The 20,004-nt window shown below is 38.7% G+C and overlaps 1 protein-coding gene across 1 annotated transcript in view; it reads right to left on the bottom strand.

Moving 5' to 3' along the window:
* The window catches only part of LOC143807646 (uncharacterized), a 1,106,746-nt gene that overhangs the window by 452,562 nt on the left and 634,180 nt on the right, over positions 1-20,004 (bottom strand). The window contains exon 42 of the mRNA XM_077289447.1: positions 3,131-3,172. Within this exon, the coding sequence (XP_077145562.1) occupies positions 3,131-3,172 (42 nt within the window). The remainder of the gene's footprint in view (positions 1-3,130; positions 3,173-20,004) is intronic.

Raw genomic sequence — 20,004 nt, 5'->3', positions numbered from 1 at the left:
ACCTGTCCACACACTCAGTCAATCATACTCCAACCTCTCCATCATGTCCAAGACCAAAGAGCTGTCTAAGGACACCAGGTACAAAATTGTAGACCTGTACAAGGCTAGGATATTTGACAATAGGCAAGCAGCTTGGTGAGAAGGTAAAAACTGTTGGCACAATTATTAAAAAATGGAAGAGACACAAGATGACTGTCAATTTTCCTCAGTATGGGACTCTACCCAAGATCTTGCCTCATGGCATAAGGATGATTCTGAGAAAGGTCAGGAGTTATCCCAGAACTAAATGGGAGTACCTGGTCAATGACCTGAAAAGATCTGGAATGCAGTCTCAACGTTGCCATGGATTAAAATCATGCAGAGAACGCAAGGTCCCCCTGCTCACGCCAGCACATATCCAGGCCCGTTTGAAGTTTGCCAATGACATTTGGATGATCCAGAGGAACCATAGGAGAAGGTTACGTGGTCAGATGAGACCAAAATAGAACATTTTGTTATCAACTCTACTTTCTGTGTTTGGAGGAAGAAGAAGGATGAGTATAACTCCAAGAGCACCGTCCTGCTTGTGAAGTACCGTGGGGGAAATATCATACTTTGGGATTGCTTACCTGCATTGGGGACAGAATAACTGCACCTTATTGAAGGGTGAATGCACTGGGTCATGTTTAGCAAGGTTTTGGCCAACATCCTCCTGCCCTCAGTAAGAGCTTTGAAGATGGGTCATGGCTGGGTCTTCTAGAATGGCAATGACCCAAAACACACTGCCAGGGCAAATAACAAGTGGCTCAATAAGAATCATTTCAAGGTTGTGAAATGGACTAGCCAGTCTCCAGACCTGAATCCGATAGAAAATCTTTGTAGGGAGCTGAAACTCAATGTTGCCCAGAGAGAGCCCTGAAATCTGAAAGATCTAGAGAAGATCTGTATGGAGAAGTGGATCAAAATCCCTGCTGCAGTGTCTGTCAAGAACTACAGGTAATGTCTTATCTGTGTAATTGCAAGCAAAGGTTTCTGTGCCAAATATTAAGTTCTGTTTTTCTATTTTATCAAATACTAACAGTATTTAATGCAATAAAATACAAATTAATTATGTAAAAATTCTACAATGTTATTTTCTGGATATTTTTAGATTTTGCCTCTTACAGTTGAAGTGCACCAATGATTAAAATTACAGACCTCTCCATTCTTTGTAGGTGGGAAAACTTGCAGAAGCGGCAGTGTATCAAATATTTATTTTCCCTACTGTAGGTCCATGAAAACAATGCAGGTCTCATAATATAGTAACACATCATCTGTTCCTCTCTTATCCCAGACATTCATTTTATCGGTTAAGAGCAAGTAGAAGCCAGATAAAAATTTAACTGAAGACTACATGTGGTTTATTTGTAGTCTATCACCATAAAACCATGGAGACATATAGATCTGCATAGGAGCTGTACAAACTAAATAACCAAAAATATAAGTAGGAGTTATTGCAGGATTGCTTCATGTTTTAGTCCACTCCTTCCCAACATGTAAAAGCTACGACTGATATCAGAAGGAATGGAACCTAACACAACTGTTTACACACTTAAAAACCTATTGAAGGTCCTGATTTCCACCACTCCTATGAATCCCAGCTTATGGCTGAATTTTAGGCTAGAGTCACATTAGTTTGATCAAAGTTTGATCAGAGTGTGATTTGATTTTCTCAGATGTGGAGTAAAAAAAATTCTCTATCTTATTGATTCTGTCAGTCTGTGAAAATTGGACCACACTCGGATGTAGTCTGATTTTTTTACTTGGACCCATAAACATGAATTCTTGAGCACATTCTGATAATCAGAGGCAACTTGTGCATGCTGCTATAGTTTTTTCTACACTGAAATAGTGCAAAACAGGTGTATGTCCCCCTTATTTGAGCTAGGCATTTTCATTTATATAATAAAAAAGCAGAGTGGCGCCAAGTATTACAGGGTTAATACTACTTCTGCGAATATAACAATCACCACTTCCGATTGTGTAAAACCAAAAATTAATCTAAGAGAGATATATAATTAATTTCAATATTCACGCTGATAAAACCCTGATGAGGAGAAATATAAAAATGGTCCACAAGGTGCGGGATAGAGGGATCAATCAGTGCATGAATAGCCGCTGTGGTGTAATGATGCCTTGACTAAAATAACCCCTTCAGTGTTAGCATATCCTTTGCCTACATAAACTTCTTTTTCATAGCATTCAGATTATTTTCTAGCTTTTTGTTACACCAATTATAAGGTCAACCACTACTAATACCGAAGTGGTTATTTTTAGTCAAGGCATCATTACACCACAGCGGCTATTCATGCACTGATTGATCCCTCTATCCCGCACCTTGTGGACTATTTTTATATTTCTCCTCATCAGGGTTTTATCAGCGCGAATATTGATATTAATTATATATCTCTCTTAGATTGATTTCATTTATATAGCTTCCCTTGGCCAGGTGTCTGACCAGTTGGACCTCGGTCCTCTTCTGCCTCCATCAACATTAAGATCACCTGACACTAGATGAAGTTGTAATACTAGAGGTTAGGACCGTGCCACATTTTGGCACTGGTAGGATAGCTTTTATGCTGTTTTGCTCAAAAGCAGTGTTTACAAAGTACCCTATGTTATTTCTATATAATATTGCTATTTACTTACACCAGGGTGTATGCTCATTTTGTTTCTATGTTATGTTTTGCCTTCTAAAATAGTGCAGTATATTATAAAAGTGAGCAAATGATCAGGTTAAAGTCCCTGAGGAGGGCCAAAAATGGAAAAATAATTAAATAATTAAGTAAAAATCCAAATTTTACACAGAATTTGCCATTCTGTGTAAAATAAAAAAGTCAATTTCATAATGCTGCATCCATAGAATTCTGATTTTCAAATTATAAAATTATGTATTTTCAGTCATTCCCAAAATGGTTTAAAAATAGATCACATTTTTTTAATTCCTTAAAATATCATCACCCTCCACAAAAAAATTATCCCGGTATATTCGTACAGTATGCATTTTGATTACATTTTTCATACAATTGATACTCCACTTTAATGCTGCATTTCAGACAACCAATTTAATACATGGTGCTTCCTTCTGTTTATATTGCAAAAAAAATAGTACCTGCTGGTAATGGTGTTATCACTTTTTCTTCTTTTTCCGGTTCTGAAATAATAGTTTTGCATTATTATCATTGAAATAAAATTGCAGTACGACAAGAAAATATTTTACACCAGTAGTTTGAGATTAAAAAGTCACAGTTTTAGTGCACAACATATAATTGTGCAATAATGTGGTGACCTTTGTGGTCATTTACAGCAATTCTGACACTTTTCTTAAAAGTAGATGGAGTTTAGCGGGAGAGGCAAGGACATCTACTGTGCGTAAGACTCACTATTACTTACATCAGCAAGTGGTGTAAAATAAAGCAGAAATTTAATCTTGTTTATGACTGGTGGAGAGTCAGATTGTGGCACAAGACAGCCTGAAGATGCACCAAATTCATTAGAAATAATTTATCAGCATTTTTTTGCTATGTAATTTGAAAACATCATGTTGTAGCGGTTAAAACATAGATTTAAGTGGCGTGTCTTTTATCAAAGTCTGTGCTGTTGTTTACTTGCAATGATTGCTTTAGCACTAGAGCTTATCCTTGCTGGGACACAGCAGCATGTGAGCAAAAGCCCAACTCCACCCCTTCTGTGATAAGCAGCTCACTGTCTATAGACATCGCATATATATGTATATATAAACTCTGATTGTGTCAGAATGGATGCACCCAGTAAAGTAACTGATACATCATTGAATTCAGGGTGAGGTAGCAAAAATAAGGAGACAGATTCCTTTTAAGAGGTATCTTAGTATATTTTACACCAGCAAGCTTTGGAACAAGTTTGCTGTATTAACAGCCAATCTAAGCTTCTTTTTGCAAAATGGCATATATTTTGCTCACTATATATATTCAGACCAGTATTTTACTCCACTAGAGAAGTTCCCCGAGGTAAAGCTAATGGAAGAGTACAGCGTGCATGTTCAGGAGAATTTCTATTTGTTAGAGATGGGAATTTGGGGCTACATATAGTATCTTGTCATTGACAGTGTCTGTGACCTCTTTTATAACATGTCAAAGAAATCCTAAAAAACATCGTCATAAACTATTATCAAAGGAAATAAACATGATAAGGTTGGTTTGAACTAATGAATCATCATTCAATCAACAGCTGTTTTCTGACTGCTCCATACACATTAGCACCTGGAATAGGATATGTAACTCCTTTCATTCAATGCGTCTGGGGATTTTAATATATTTTACTAACTCTAAAATATTGTGACAAATTTTCACAACAGGAAAAATATTTGTGTTTTTTTGGTTGTTTTGTTGTTTTTCCTGTCTTTAGCGCACAAGCAATTTTTCATGTTCGGATGAAATATTTCAACGTCTTGGGAAATTTTTGTCTTTTATGAATTTTCAGCTACTTGATATAAGCAAGGATCTTTTCTTTCATTCATGAATCTTTCCTTTCATTCATAGCTAAAATAAAACCGGAAATGGTGACAATCAAAAAGAGGTGGCACAGGATGAGAAAAACATGGCAGTTTATTAGTTCTTTCTGGCAGTTCATCTTGGTGCCATTAAAGTCAAAGAATTTAATTAAAATACCACCACCTGCGGAAAGAGCTTACATTGTTTATTAAGGTAGGAGCTATATTTTTGAGTAGATATACTCTGAAATATTCTCTTGGTGTCTAATATATGGTCCGATCGTATGGCAAAACGTCAGTATGCTTGATCAGTATGCTTTATACATTTAATAGCCCTCTGTGTCTGTACTGCTACATACTTAGACTGATAACCGGTTCATGCAGCTTTACATGAACACCCGATTCTTACACTATGGCTGGTCCGAACAATGATAGTAATTGTTACCAACCCCTTTTCCTCATAGATAGCAACTGGGCCCTCATTCCTCTCGATATCTGTTTTGATCTATGTGTTTATTTTTATGTCCCCTCTAAAATGTAAAGTGCTAAGAAACAAATTTTTAATATTATTATCATACTGTATGTCAATGCACCCTTGATTTAGATGTACCAGAAAAATAAACAAACTCAGCTTTCTAAAACAAATACAAGCAACTAAATTATATATTGCACAGTATATATGATATTTCAGTAAATGGCACCCATCTGTAAGAATAGAGGCAACATATGCATATACAGTCAGTAAGGCATTCATTTTATTTTTCAAATTAAAATAAAAGTAATTTTTGATTTGGTGTAAAAGTAGCATAAAGAATACTGGCAAATTGTGTTTATCTTTATAGATTTGTAATGTTTTAATTTATTTTTTTGCATAAAAATATTGCAATCTCTGCTGAAATCATAAACTTAAAGCCCCATTCCAGTGAAATTTTTTATTTGCCCATTTGTGAGGGATCGTGTGTCAGTGTAATAATGGTAGTAATATACTCATCTGTCACCAATTTCTTGCCGTTTCAGCAGTACTTCAGTCCATTCCAGCACTACACCATTGCATCTGTAACCTGCTGCCGCACGGTGTGAAGCAGAGATCACTTTCTCAATGTAAGTCTATGAAACACAGAACAAGGCTCTCAAGCCTCAGTCCGAATCTCATAGGCTTGAACTGAGAAAAATGAAAATGTAACCTTCACACTTCACAACACCCTATTCGGCAGGTAACAAATGCAGTCACAAGAGGCAGAGCAACCCCGAAAACAATAGAAGATGGCAGCCGGTAAGTATATTACTACTATAATTCAAGAGAGGACCTTTAATGCAGCAATTTTTGGTATAGGATGAACATTTTGTGTTATATTTATCTTCATTTTTAACAGCATTTCTATCACCTGCTGTTTCCTATTTGTTTCATTCAAGTCTACCAGTTGCTTAGGAAAATTACTTTTCAGCACTTAATCCTTGATATATAATTCAGTACTGTTCCTCCTCTTGTTTTTTGTGGATACAGCTCACTGGAAATGGATAGATCTTCTGAAGTTAGTTATTCGAGACACAGCAAAAAATTAAAATGTTTCATTAGAAATTGTTTAAAATTTTTTTGGGAGATCATGGTCTGCGTAATTATAAGCAGAAAACAGAGTTAAAAAATCTATAAGAGAAAAAAATGAACAAAAAAGTTTCATTTTGTGATTTGAATTATTACCCTTTGTCCCCAGGCAAAACATGAGGATGGAACAATAGCAGTGTAAAGCTATTTCAATTTCCTTAAAAAAGCCTCAAGTCAAATGAGTAGCCTGGCTAATATTTTATCACATATTTTGACCTAATGTTTCCATTTTTGGTTTAATCAACAAAGTACAACATCGATAATATAATTCCACCCTACAACTTCATGGTCCTAGTTGCCATGATAAGCATTTTTAAAAGTAGTTGTCTCAGAAAGACAACCACTTCTTTAACCCTCCGTCACATACAACTGATCTGACAGGCGCTTCTCTTTTACTTTCATTTCTCCTTCCTCACCAGATTGTGAGGAAAGCCCCTCCCTCCAGGTAGTCTCCTGTCTCTTGAAGGTCTGTGAAACCTGATATCACAGTTGGATTTCAGAGCTTCAGGGGAGAGGATATAGCTGCACAGATCTCTCAGGCTCATTGTATGTGAATACGTCACATTCAGTAAGGTTGGTATTTTATGTTTTTATTCATCACAATAGTTTATTTAGCTTGTTTTGTGAATGTATAGCACAAAATGTGAGGATATTTCATAGAAATAAGGGAGATTTTATAAAAGAAAGTGTGCTGCTCAGGCATATACAGTAGTTCCCTAACATATTCCTTCTCTTGCTTCAGATTATCTGCTGAAATGGAGAGGAAAATGTACAATTTATCCAAACAACTTGATGTTGAGGAAGTAACAAACATGCTGTTAGATGATAGAGACCTCACACTGAATGAGGATTTAGGAGAGGAAAGTGAGATTGATTCTCATGATGAGGTGGAAGAATGTGTCCTGGATTCTGAAACAGAGCAAGATGGTGACAGTGGTGAGGATGAAGAAGTTGGATCATATTATATTGGAAAAGATAAAAATACTAAATGGAACAAGAAGCCATTCCAGAAAAAACGTAGGGAACCTTTAAACATTATTACTCACCTTCCTGCAGTAATAGGAACTGCACGTAATGCAAAAACTGCAGTTGAATGCTGGAACAGTATATTTACAGATGACATTCTGGACTCTATTGTCACATATACCAACCAATATATAGACATTATAAAGGACAAGTACATCTGCAACAGAACCATCAAGCCCACAGATGAAATAGAACTGCGTGCTTTTTTTGGATTACTGTACCTTGCAGGAGCTTATAGGGCAAATAGACAAAGTTTGGAGGAACTTTGGGGTAAAGATGGGGATGGAGTTGAAAAATTTAGCCTTGTTATGTCCATAAACAGATTCAAGATTCTAATTCGTTGCCTTCGGTTTGACGACAGAACTACCCGAACCGAACGCAAAACACATGACCGACTTGCTCCAATTCGTGATATATTTCAAAGATTTGTTGTAAACTGTAAACAAAGTTATTACCCTGGAGAGAATCTCACTATTGACGAAATGCTCCCTGGTTTTCGTGGTAGATATGCCTTTCGTCAATATATTCCATCAAAGCCAAACAAATATGGAATAAAAATTTATGCCCTTGTTGATGCCAGTAAGACCTACACTTACAACCTGGAAGTTTATGCAGGAAAACAACCAGAAGGTCCTTACTGTGTGAGCAACAAACCCATTGATGTTGTAAAAAGACTGGCTGAACCCTTATTTGGATCGGGTCGCAATATTACAGCTGACAATTGGTTTACAAGTTGTGATCTGATTGATTATCTGAAAATTCAGAAGCTGTCATATGTGGGAACTGTAAGAAAAAACAAAAGGGAATTGCCGCCACAGTTTGTAAGTGTGAAAGAGAGACAACAGTACAGCAGTATGTTTGCATTCCATAATGGAAAGGCTTTAGTTTCCTATGTACCACATGCCAAAAAAAATCATACTTCTTCTATCAACACTTCATGATGATGCTGCCATCGATCCTGGGACTGGGGCAGAAAAAAACCCGGAGATAATTACATTTTACAATGCCACCAAAGGGGGTGTGGATACAGCAGATCAGATGTGCTCCACTTTCAACGTCAGCAGAAACATCAAACGCTGGCCAATGGTCATATTTTTTGCTATGTTGAATTTGGGTGGTATAAATTCACAAGTGATTTATCTTGAAAACAAGCTTGAACCACTCCGTAGACGATTGTATCTGAAAAAATTGGCCCATGAACTAGTACTTGGAGAGCTACGCAGGAGAAGCGTGAAAACAATCGGTATCCCCTCTCGCCTTCAAGTTCAGCTCAAAAGGTTCCGCCCAGAAGATGATGGTGAAAAGTCACCATCTGCACCACCTCACAAAAGAAGGAGATGCACCACCTGCCAAACGGAAAGCGGAACCAGAAGGCTTTCAAATTATGAATGTCTCAAATGTCATAAAGCAATTTGCCTGACACATGCAAAAATGGTGTGTAATTCTTGCTATTTGCTCTGCAAGTGTGACTTTTCTGGGGAAACCTCAGCATCTAATTCTGATTGAATATGTTTTTAATAGTACTTAAGGTACCTTAAAATTAAGTTTGTGTTCAAAAATTTTCTTTGTACATTTTTTTGAGAGAGTCGAACTGGGGACTATTTGGCGGGAGTTTTGAAAAGTTTGTATTTCATAGTTATTAGTTTTATGTTAAGTAAATGTTTTTTTTTGCAACTGATTATGTGTAGTCTCTTCTATTACATCCCTATGAAGGTCACTGATCACTTTTAGAGCACTGAAATTGCAAACATTAGATATTATAGGTATTTCTCCAGCAGGCACCTGACAGGCACATTGTATGTGAACTCGTTAGTCTGAATATTGTATGTGACGGAGGGTTAAAAGAAGATACAATGGTGGTCAGGTGATTGCCATGTGTCTGCCTTCCTACCTTTTCTAAGAGCTGGAGAAATGTAGAATCACAGGTGACATTATACATTAATGACCGGCTTTGTAATATATGGACAGGCCATGTTCCCTAGAGCAGAAGCAGCTAATACTTATCCACTACTTGCTGTAATTAATAGAAGAGGGCCCCAAGTGGAGAGCCCACCTTCGATAATGTCCATATGCCTTAGTAGGGCACATGCAAGGGTTGTCTTCATAATACAAACATCCAATTGTTCCCTTGGTAGTGTGTAATTGAAGATGCAAGAAATATGTGAAATTATGACAGACAGACAGGCAGGCACTTGAAATTTTATTTCTGTAAATATGATATATCATATTATATGTATCATATACATTTGAAATGTGGCTTTTAAGGCAAAAATGCAATTAACATGACACATTTTTACAGTATATCTCCAGTTTGATAACTAATACAATGTGATCTAATACAATTGTGATCTTGATTTATAAACAGCAATTAATAAGTATTATTTTTTATCATTTATAAGACAATTTTTGAAGCTCTCAATTGAATACAGTGAGGAATTGTATTATATTAACCCCAGACCATCAAGCATTTGTTGATTTAGCTAAAATTCTAATTGTTTAATACTGTACATAAGTTGATTCAGAAGGAACATGTATCCAGCAACAGGTACGGGAAACAATTAAGTTAAAAACATCAAGTTTATTGAAAAAAATGTTAAAAAATATCCATGTAATTAAAGTGCAGTGCCTTTGAGAAGTGCCCAAACCAAATGGCATTCACGAATGAATACTATGATGGTGACCGCATAGTTCGAAATGCAACAGTTTGTGAATTTACCTGGGAAAGTACACTTAAATTACATGGATATTTTTTAACATTTTTTTTCAATAAACTTGTTGCTTTAAACTTAATTTTTACTGTGACCTGTTGCTGGATGCATCTTTCTTTTGAAATGTCTCCACCCTGATGCCAGCTCAGGCTTAATTTTTGTGCATTGCCAGAGTTGCAGGAATTCCATTTATCTAACTGGTGAGCTGGATAAAACCCTTTTTCTATTTTTTTTGCACATAAGTTGAGTATGGCTTCAGGATCACCTTTAAGCTCGGTGTACACAACAACACTTGTGCACGACAACAGGTTGTGCAACCAAAACTTGTGGCCATGAAAATGTAAAAAATGCCAAATTGCAGCCAGATTGCGTGCAGGTCACATATAACTGGCATTCAAGTCTTAAGGAGCAAAGTCTTGTGTGACATGCAACCGACAACCAAAAATATACCAGCGTTGGAGTTCTGTTTATTTTGCTTTAAATGTGTCTGAATTGCTAGAGTTTGAAGGTTCCAATATCACCCTATTTATAATTGGTAGGGGTGATGTTGCAATACATCACTGCATGATCAGTATCACTATGTAAAGCTAGCCTTGGCCACTGGTTTTCATATATAGGTTATAAAACTGCCAGTATTAGAAAAAAAGTAATACTGTTGAACTATATATATATATATATATATATTATACAGTTCAACTATATAAGGATAAGCTGCAATATCAGTTCTAGTCAATGGTCAAGAGTGAAGCCATGTAGCAAATTACAGTTAGGGGATAATAAATGGGAGAAAGAAGTAAACAGAGATGTGGAAAATAATGTCTGCCGAGTCTGATTGAATTTAATGAAGTAGGTATTCATGTATAACACAGTAATATCCAACTTAGTGGGACATGGTAATAAATTATAGATATAGGGAACCTGTCACCAAGTTTGACAAATATGAGATACGGGCATCACCTTTCAGGGCCACTATTCTATAATGCTGTATATCAGCCCTCAACCCAAGCTGTAAGAAAAGAAAAATAACTTTTATTATATTCACCTGCGGGGCGGTGTGGTCTAAGGGGTGTCGCTGTTCTTGGTCTGGCGCCTCCCATCCAGGAAGTCCGGTCCAGGTCTCTTTGACCTTTCCCGTCGCCTGTGCACTGCAGTACCTTGCTCTGCCCTACAGAGGGCAGATAAGTACACCTGTGCAGGAGCACGGTGCTGAGGAGGCAGTGTGGATGTTGCAGGGATGCGTCATCCACATGAAGCAAGAAGGATGGCAGCAATCATAAGAAGATGGGAGGTGCCGGACCAAGAAGAGCGAAACCCATTGGACCAGACCACCCCACAGGTGAGTATAATAAAAGTTATTTTATTTTTGGCATGGGGCAGCTAGTCTGAGCAGTGATAATGTCCTGCTGATAAAACATTCACTATATGGAAACAGCAGCCCATAGCCTAATAATTGAGGTATCACTGAAATCAACATCTCAGCCCCTACATCATGATGTCCTCAGATTATATAGCAAAAACCTGTTGATAGATTCCCTTTCATAATGAAAAACAAGCAAGTAAAACAAGAATAGGTCATGAAGCTCATGACATTAGTATATTACTTGTTAAATATTTTCAGTAACTTAATTCCAAAAGCTTTTCTGAACATATATCTGTGATTTGCATGTTAACTGGCAACGAGGAGAAACCATGCCAGAATAAATATCAGAATGACTCTATAATTTGACATTAACAATAACATTATGACAAATACAGATGGTGTGTGGGCTATTCTGCTTCTTAAAGCCACTTGAAGTCATTTGCTTTGACGAGGTCCAGGTCACTTTACGGAAGGACGAATGAAGCAGACAAAGGAACATTCACCCTGCTGATGCCAATTTCCCTTGTGTTTTCTGAAGATATGCTGGAAGTGACATGACAGGAAATGATGTGGATCCAAGAGGGAGATAGATATAAAAAGCTAGCAAACTCGATAGTAAGGATAATATTTTTTTACTGCCAATCAAACGCAGTTAAAAGCTAAAATTGTTAAACAAACACACAACGGCAACACACAAAAAGTGTCACAACAGTTAAGGTGTCTAAGCTTTAATGGGATTTTTTGTGAAAGCCAAGTGTTACAATGATTTTATAAAGGCCAAGTTAAATGATAAATGATGGGAGCCCTATGACTTAGGAGCAACACAAGTCTTATGTGACTCAGTTTTTGCGTCTCTTGACTCAAAACTCTAAATCTAACGCCTCCATTCAGTCTGGACTCGTGGCATTGGCGAGGACTCTACACATCTTTCATGATGGAAGTAATCAATAATAGCTTGCTTCTGCCCAATAGATATAGTCTGATATTAGACTGCAGAAATTCGCATGGAAAAGTAGTTACACGTGAGAGATTGTAGATAAGCAACAAATTTACTATTTCCATGTAAGTTTATTTTAATGAAGTAGAAAGCAATACAGAGTCACGAAGGAAGTATTTTTGTCACAAATCATAAGCATCAGTTCAACTGCTATGTCGCGACCTGGTAAGTACAAAAAGCTGTCTCATGATTTAATCAATAAGAGCAGTACATTTGACCAAGGAGTACAGTGCATACATGGATAAATGTGACTTATGATGGGTTTAGAGGATTAGTTAATTCACATAAGCCACAGAGCATACGATAACAATAAGTGACCTCGCCGTGGTGCACAGTCAAATAGTTATATGTTACGATGATCTTGTAAAAATTCATCAATATAAAATTAAATAGATCTATTAGTAGTTCGTCATTCACTATTCATACAGGTATTCTAGCAAAAAGATAATTGGCAATGTGGGTGTTCAGAGGTATGCAAAAACGCAAATGTCTGCATACATGTGTCACAAAACATTAAGGGATTCATGGCAGCTCTGGGTCTGCTGGAATTCAAATGTAGTTTTTTTTTCCTTTGGTCCAGCAAGAGATAATGTGGATAATGTGCTTGCTGGCAGCTTCCTTTAGGCTGGTCAGCTGATGCTGGTTGGTAACCACTCCCACCCCCCCCTTTAAATAGTCACATTACCCATGGGCTGATTGTCTTTATAGAGTTACTTCTCTGTAGACCAGCTAGATGTGTGGATTTTTCCTGTAACTATGGGATTGCCACTGTGGGAGTCCTTTTTACCTTGTGCCGTTTACTCTGCTGCTGTAGAACTTAGCAGAAGATTCTGAGCTGAGTTGTATCTTTTCTGTCAGTCCCTTGTTTGTCTCTTTCCCTTTGTAAAATTTCAGTTGCAAGGATAGCGTCTTTGCCAGCAAGTGCACTAGCCAGGGTTAGTAGATGTGACAGCCAGGGACTAGGCACTTGATGGCGGCAGCAGGAAGGACCCGCATAAGGAGTTAGGGGAGCTTACGGACAGGTGCATATTGTTGTCAGGAGGTGTCCCATCCCCATCTCCCTACCATTAGGGCCTTTTCTCCCTTTATCAACCCGCTAAATATATATGTTGTATCGTCCAATGGACATACCCATGTCTCCCTTCAATTAATCAGAAGTAATACATTTGCTTTTACACATATCTAGTTGAATTACCGTATTGTTAAATGAATTAACAGCTCCCATTTACAGTGACCTATCCATTAATGAGCAATGATTACTTTTATGCCAGCTAGAAAATTACATTTACAATGAAAACGCATTTTTACTATACTGTCCAATCATCCTAAGCATTTGCAGTACACAATTATCATGGGTTATGGGCAATATTAGTAACCATTCATATCTTTATAATCAATCATCCTCTCGTTTAAAAACAGCATTCAATTTTAATATGGAAAGGGTTTTTTTTACAGTTAGATGAAATGTCCTACCCAAAGATATAGTAGTTTGAGATGCCACAACAGCATTGAAAAGGAGGGTAAATGCATGTTTAAGAATAAATAAAATTGAGGGTTATAATATATTTCTTTATTTCTTTATTTGATGAATAGTGTATAATAACTTAAGAAAGGTAACTTTGTAACTATGATATTAAGCTAGGAATATCAGGCAGCAGATGTAAACGCAGCCTAAGAGCATTCAGGTGAAAGAATGACTAAGAAGTAGAGAATACATTTATTTTAGTGGAACTAAATTCTTCTTGAACTTGACAATATGTGTGTTCTCCAAAATACAGATTTTTTGCACTTCACTCTACAAATTAAGTAAAATGGTAGACAGCTCTGGCCGCCATTTGCTTATATGTAAAAGGCTAGATGAACTGTTAAAAATAATAATAATAACATCCTCAACATTTACCCTGTCCTGCCATATCCACAGCCCTTTATTACTCTCCATTTCTGTGCTACCCTGTGCATGGATAACTCTGCAGTCTCTTCACTCAAAAAGTTAAGTTCTCCTGTGGTACACTCATGACGTCTTAAAGCTATAACACATGTCAGCCGTGTACTGGCATGTCATGATGGACATTCTGGCTTGGAGTGGAGAGGCTGAAGAGGATCAATGTGATTGAGTTAGGGAAAAAGAAGAGGCATGGAGGACTAGAGATGGGCTGTGGGGACAGGGGAGCAGATGTTCGGTTGAGGTATTAATTTTTATCTCCTATTTTCTCATCCCATGTTTATTAAGCACGAGGGTTTGGAAAGACCCCACAGCATAAACAACATTTAATAACTTTGCTGCAAATCTGTTTTACCTGTAAAATCTGTGTGATTTGCCTAATTTGAATCTTGGCATAGCCACTCATTTCTAACTAAAATAGACCAATACCCTACATGTTGCATGATTTGCTTAGAACTAACTGCAGAATTTACAGACATACAACATTTAAAAAAAACTGTTGATTTTTATCCCTTTTCATGTGTCTAGACATACCAAAGCATTTTCATACTGGTTCCTTTGGCACATCAAAAAAATGGTTTTATGGGCCAGGTCGGAAAGCTGCTATAAATATTGGCTCTTTCCATGGAGGAGATCAATTAAGCATGTTTTATAGAATGGACACCATTAATACAAATTTGCATTTCCCACAACATCCCCAGCACTTAATCGAAAAATTATATTTGAAAAACTAAGAGAGATTTTTGGAAGAGAATATAAGAACAACTGGGACATATACAATATCAAAAATGAAAGGGGAAAATCCAAGATTGATTGTCTTCTGGGTGATTAAGGTGCACTTGTCACCAAGAAAATGTGTTACAAAAGAAGTTCAGTGGCTCTATTGGTTAAAAATTAATTGTCCAAACTTAAATTAGCAACTTTTGGATTCTTTTGATTTACTTTAATTCTCCTGCAGTAGTAATAATAATAGAAATAAAGAAAACAACTATATAATGAGATTCCAGACTTAAGCCTGGCCTGAAATGTCCAAAATGATTAATAAATAATAATAATTTCTATTTATATAGCGCTAACTCATTTCACAGCACTTTACAATTAAGCAGAGACATGTAAAGACCATAGAAACAAAACAGCATGCTGTTATGTATAGTGGAGCCATTATTATTATTATTATTATAATAACAAGGGTTTATATTAAGCTGCATGATCAGGACATCAACCCAGATCTGTCTAAGTGAAGTTACTGTCACACTTGCATCCAGACTGGTTGGCGCGGGCGTGCAGGGGTGTGGCCCCACTGGACCACAGACCAAACTTCCCTGGAAGGGGCGTAACAAAGTAGCTTCCTAGGTGTTCGCTGGAGCCTCCGATGGTGAGGTCAGACTTGTGCAATAGGAAGCTACCAGGTATCACTCCAGGGTGGTGTCTGGCTGTGACTGCTGATCCCACCGGGGAATGGAACATAGACAGGCAAGCGGGCATGGCTGGCACTCTGGCAGACAGGCAGGCATGGCTGGGACACAGGCAGGCAAATGGGTACAACAGAGACACTGGCAGGCAAGCAGGCACAGCTGGCTCTCTGGTAGGCAGGCAGGTACGGCTGGCTCTCTGGCAGGACAGGCGGACAAGGCTGGTACACTGGAAGAACCGGTAGGGACCGGTCTGCAGGCAGGTGTGTAAAACAGGTAAGAACCTGTTCAAACAGGAGGACTTAATAGGTAGATAAAGACCGCAAGAGCGGATGCAGAGCAAAATCACAGGAGCCAGAGCCAAGAACAGAAACACAGGAGGCGGAGCCAAGAGCAGAAGGCGGAGCCAAGTGCAGAAATGCAGGAGGCAGAGCCAAGAGCTGGAGGCAGAGCCAAGCACAGAAAAGCATGAGGCGTGGCGAAGTGCAGAAATGCAGAAGGTGGAGCCAAGGGCTGGAGGTGGAGCCAAGTGCAGAAACGCAGGAGGCGGAGCCAAGATCTGGAGGCGGAGTCAAGTGCAGAAACGCAGGAGGAGGAGCCAAGAGCGGGAGAAGTAGAACCGCAAGGAGCAGAGCTAGGTAGAACTGCAAGGAGCGGAGCAAAGTAGAGGCACAAGAAGCGGAGCCGCAGAGCAAGAGCTGAGCGGAGCTGCAGAGCAGGGCCACAGGGTGCAGAGCAAAGTCAGAGTACAGAGCAAAGTGCAGAGCAAAGCTACAGAGAGCAGAGCTGAGAGCAAAGCCACAGAGTGCAGAGCTGAGAGCAGAGCAAAGTCAGAGTGCAGAGCAAGACACAGAGTGCAGAGCCAAGAGCAAAACCGCAGAGTGCAGAGCAAGGTCACAGAATGCAGAGCAAGGAGCAAAGCAAGGTTGCAGAGAGCAGAGCAAAGCAAGACACAGAGTACGCACAGCAGAAAAAGCAAACCAAGACAAGGATATAAACAGACACAGGAATGGTACTAGACAAAGACAGAGTCAGGAACAAGACTAGGCACAGGGACATGGACACAAGCCAGGGTAAAACGCCCCTCTGGGTGGTGGACATAGGCCAGGGTACAAAGCCCCACTGGGTGGCAGACATAAGAGTAAGCAAGAAAGGGCCTGGCCCCTCAGCAGCTAAGAACTGACTGAGGGAGTAAGTTGCACAGGCCCCCACCAATGGGTGGGGATGTCTTAAATACAGGAAGCCTCATGGCGATTGGCCAGGGACACCTTAGCAAGGTGCACACAGTCTCTATAAGAAACAGGAGTTGCCGGTGCCGCCCCCTATGCACACAGACAGAGCATGCACAGAGCAAACAGCAGACATGAGGCACACAGCATGGAGCTGGCAGCAGAGAGAAGTCACAACAAGGCTCAGAGAAGTAAGTGAGTTTGAGTGTAATGCAGGTGGGGGATGGGAGGCCATGCAGTGATGCCAGCAGAGTTGTTACAGTTACTATGTGCTATTGGATGCGCTGTTGGATGCATGCAGGATGTGGAGACAGACGAATAGGAAGGAGGAGATTATGGTTAACATTGAGAATGAGGGAAGAGGGGAGAGTAAGGTTAGTGAGTTGAGGTGAAAAGTTTGTCTAAACAGATGGGTTTTTAAAGCAAGGCTTATAAATATAGGGGTTAGATATCAGTCTGATCATTTGGGGTAGTGAATTTCAGTGGACTGGAGCAGCACAAGAGAAGTCTTGTAGACGGAAGTTTGAGGTTCGGATTATGGAGAGTGTTTATCTTAGAAAAGTTGCAGAACGGGGGGTACGGGTGGGGTGAAATACAGAAATGAGGAAAGAGATATAGGGTGATGCAGACCTGTGGAGAGATTTGTGGGTGAGGGAGATGAGTTTATAATGGATTCTATAGAGGCATCGGTGAAGTGTCTGGACGAAACTATGATCCCGGATGCTGCATTCAGGATGGATTGTAGAGGAGAAAGTTTAGTTAGGGAGAGACCGATCAGAAGAGAGTTGCAGTAGTCCAGACGAGAATAAATAAGAGCGATAGTTAGAGTTTTTGCAGTTTAAAAGTGGGAAAAAATTGGATTCTGGAGATGTTTTTAAAGTCCAGGTGACACGAGTGGGTGAGCAAGTAAATATGACCCCAAGACAGTAATCTTGCTGCTGCCCACCCAAGGAAATTGAAAAGTTGGGAATAGGTACTGTAGGTTAGTAGAGGGAGAAAACACAATGAGTCCAGTTTTGGAGAAATTCAGTTTCAAATGGAGGGAGGACATGCTGTTAAAAAGTGCAGACAGACAATCCCTAGTATTTTGTATTTAAGTGGTGATGATGTCAAGTGAAGAGGTGTATAAGTGGGTGTCATCAGCATAGAGATGAAACTGGAAACCAAATCTATTGATGGTTTGACCAATAGGGGCAGTACATAAGGAGAAGAAGAAAGGACCTAGGACTGAGCCTTGAGGAACCCCGATAGTAAGGATAAGAGTAGTGGAGAGAGAGCTGGCAAAATATACTGTGAAGGAGAGCTTAAATTGATAGGAGGAGAACTAGGTGAGGATAATGTCCTTGAGGCCGATAGAGCACAGCATAGTGAGGAGGACCTGGTGATCCACAGTGTCAAATGCTGCAGAAAGATCCAAGAGAAACAGCAGGTAGTCGTGAACTTTAGTAAGGGGAGTTTCATTACAGTGTGAAGGGCAGACATTAGATTGTAATGGGTTGAGAATTGATTTATCTGAGAGATAGCGGATGAGTCGACCAAGCATTTCAGGAGATTGGAAATAAAGGGAAGATTAGAGACTGGTCTGTAGTCAGCAGTGCAGTTCTGGTCCAGGGATGGCTTTTTAAGTGAAGAGGTTATGACAGTGTGTTTGAATGAAGAGCCAAATACAACTGAAGAAAAAGAGAGATTAAATATTTTAATTAGATGGGTAATGACAGCTGGGAAGAGGGACTGAAGGAGATGTGAGGGAATAGGGTCACTTGTGCAGGTTGTAAGGTGAGAAGTTTGGTCACTTCTTCTGTGACAGGCTCAAAAATGGAAAGTGATCTTGAGGTGTGGGTTAAAACGGGATCCATCCTCTGAGGGGATTGTACAAAAGTGTCTTGATGGATATGATTGATTTTTTTGTAGGAAATAAATGGCCATATCATCAGCACTGAGGCTGGTGATGGGGAAATGCAATTTAGGGCTCAGGAGTGAGTGAAAGGTTTCAGAGAATGGTTTTTGGATTGTTGGCTAGTGTTCTTATGAGGGTGATGAAGTAGACTTGTTTAGCCAGATGGAGTACAGAGTTATCCATTTTGAGCATGAACATATAGTGGATGAAGTCTTCTGCTGATATGAAATCACCTACTAGTTACATGTCCCTTTTGAATATGGAAGTCTCTGACATCTATGTGTGCCACTTTACAGCCATCTCACGATGAATGGTTTTATTATAACTGCATTATTTGCATATAACCATTTACTGTAAATATTCACCTGTACTGACTTTTCGGTGCACCTCACATACATATAACATATTTTATGAAATATTTATATATGTTTTATGCAGCCCCCACCTCCTGTACCTTTTATCTTGTTGAGTTTTTTTGTCATATATGTCTTGCCATGTTTTTACAATTTGATCAATAAAATTTGAACTTAAAATATATATAGTTGTGCATCATGTTTATAGGTTTATGAGTTTACTAACATTGTTTACACATTTTCTCTGCGTGATGTGCAAACATAGGAATGTATGTGTATGTACTATATGCCTTATCCCACGGCATACTGGTACCCTAATTGCTAGGGATTAGCTGTTTTAGTTACAGTAAGTCTCAATCTACACGAAAACTTTCACAGTGATTCACAGAGGAGGTCAAAAACGTACAATGCTGCTACTATGTTGCAATAGAATTTCAGTGAATGGGGTAATGTTTTGATGTTAAAACTGCATCGTCCGCAATACACAAATTAAAAAAAATGTAACTGATTTGGAGTTTTGGAGATATTCACATTGAGATCGAGAGACCTCGGAGGTCAAAATATAACTATCTCCACTTACATCATGCTGTAAAGTAGCAATGATGTAGCATGATCTTTGGCTGTAAACATGCAATGTGGCCAAAGTCGCGTATAGGTCTAGCCTTATCTCCATAGAAGCTTAAGGATGGAAGGCACTGTAAATTGCTGCAATATATTGCAGATACAAAAATGTTACTGAAAGTCTTTAAATAGATAATTTCACTAAATTTCTTATTCTAAACTGGACACTTTTATTATATTATAAACAGAAAATTTCTTGTAGCTCTATACCTACAACTTCGATTTGGCATGGCTTAGATTTGGTTGCTTACAGGTTGTAAAAACCCCACTCAAAATACATTAATCAGTATTTGGTATTGACCTGGACATGTAGGGGCTGTAAAACGTGTAATCTGCAAATTACATTTTTATGCGAATAGTCTAAATC

The sequence above is a fragment of the Ranitomeya variabilis genome, chromosome 2, assembly GCF_051348905.1.
Source record: "Ranitomeya variabilis isolate aRanVar5 chromosome 2, aRanVar5.hap1, whole genome shotgun sequence".
NCBI classification, from domain to species: domain Eukaryota; kingdom Metazoa; phylum Chordata; class Amphibia; order Anura; family Dendrobatidae; genus Ranitomeya; species Ranitomeya variabilis.
This window is presented reverse-complemented; position numbering and strand designations above follow the sequence as displayed.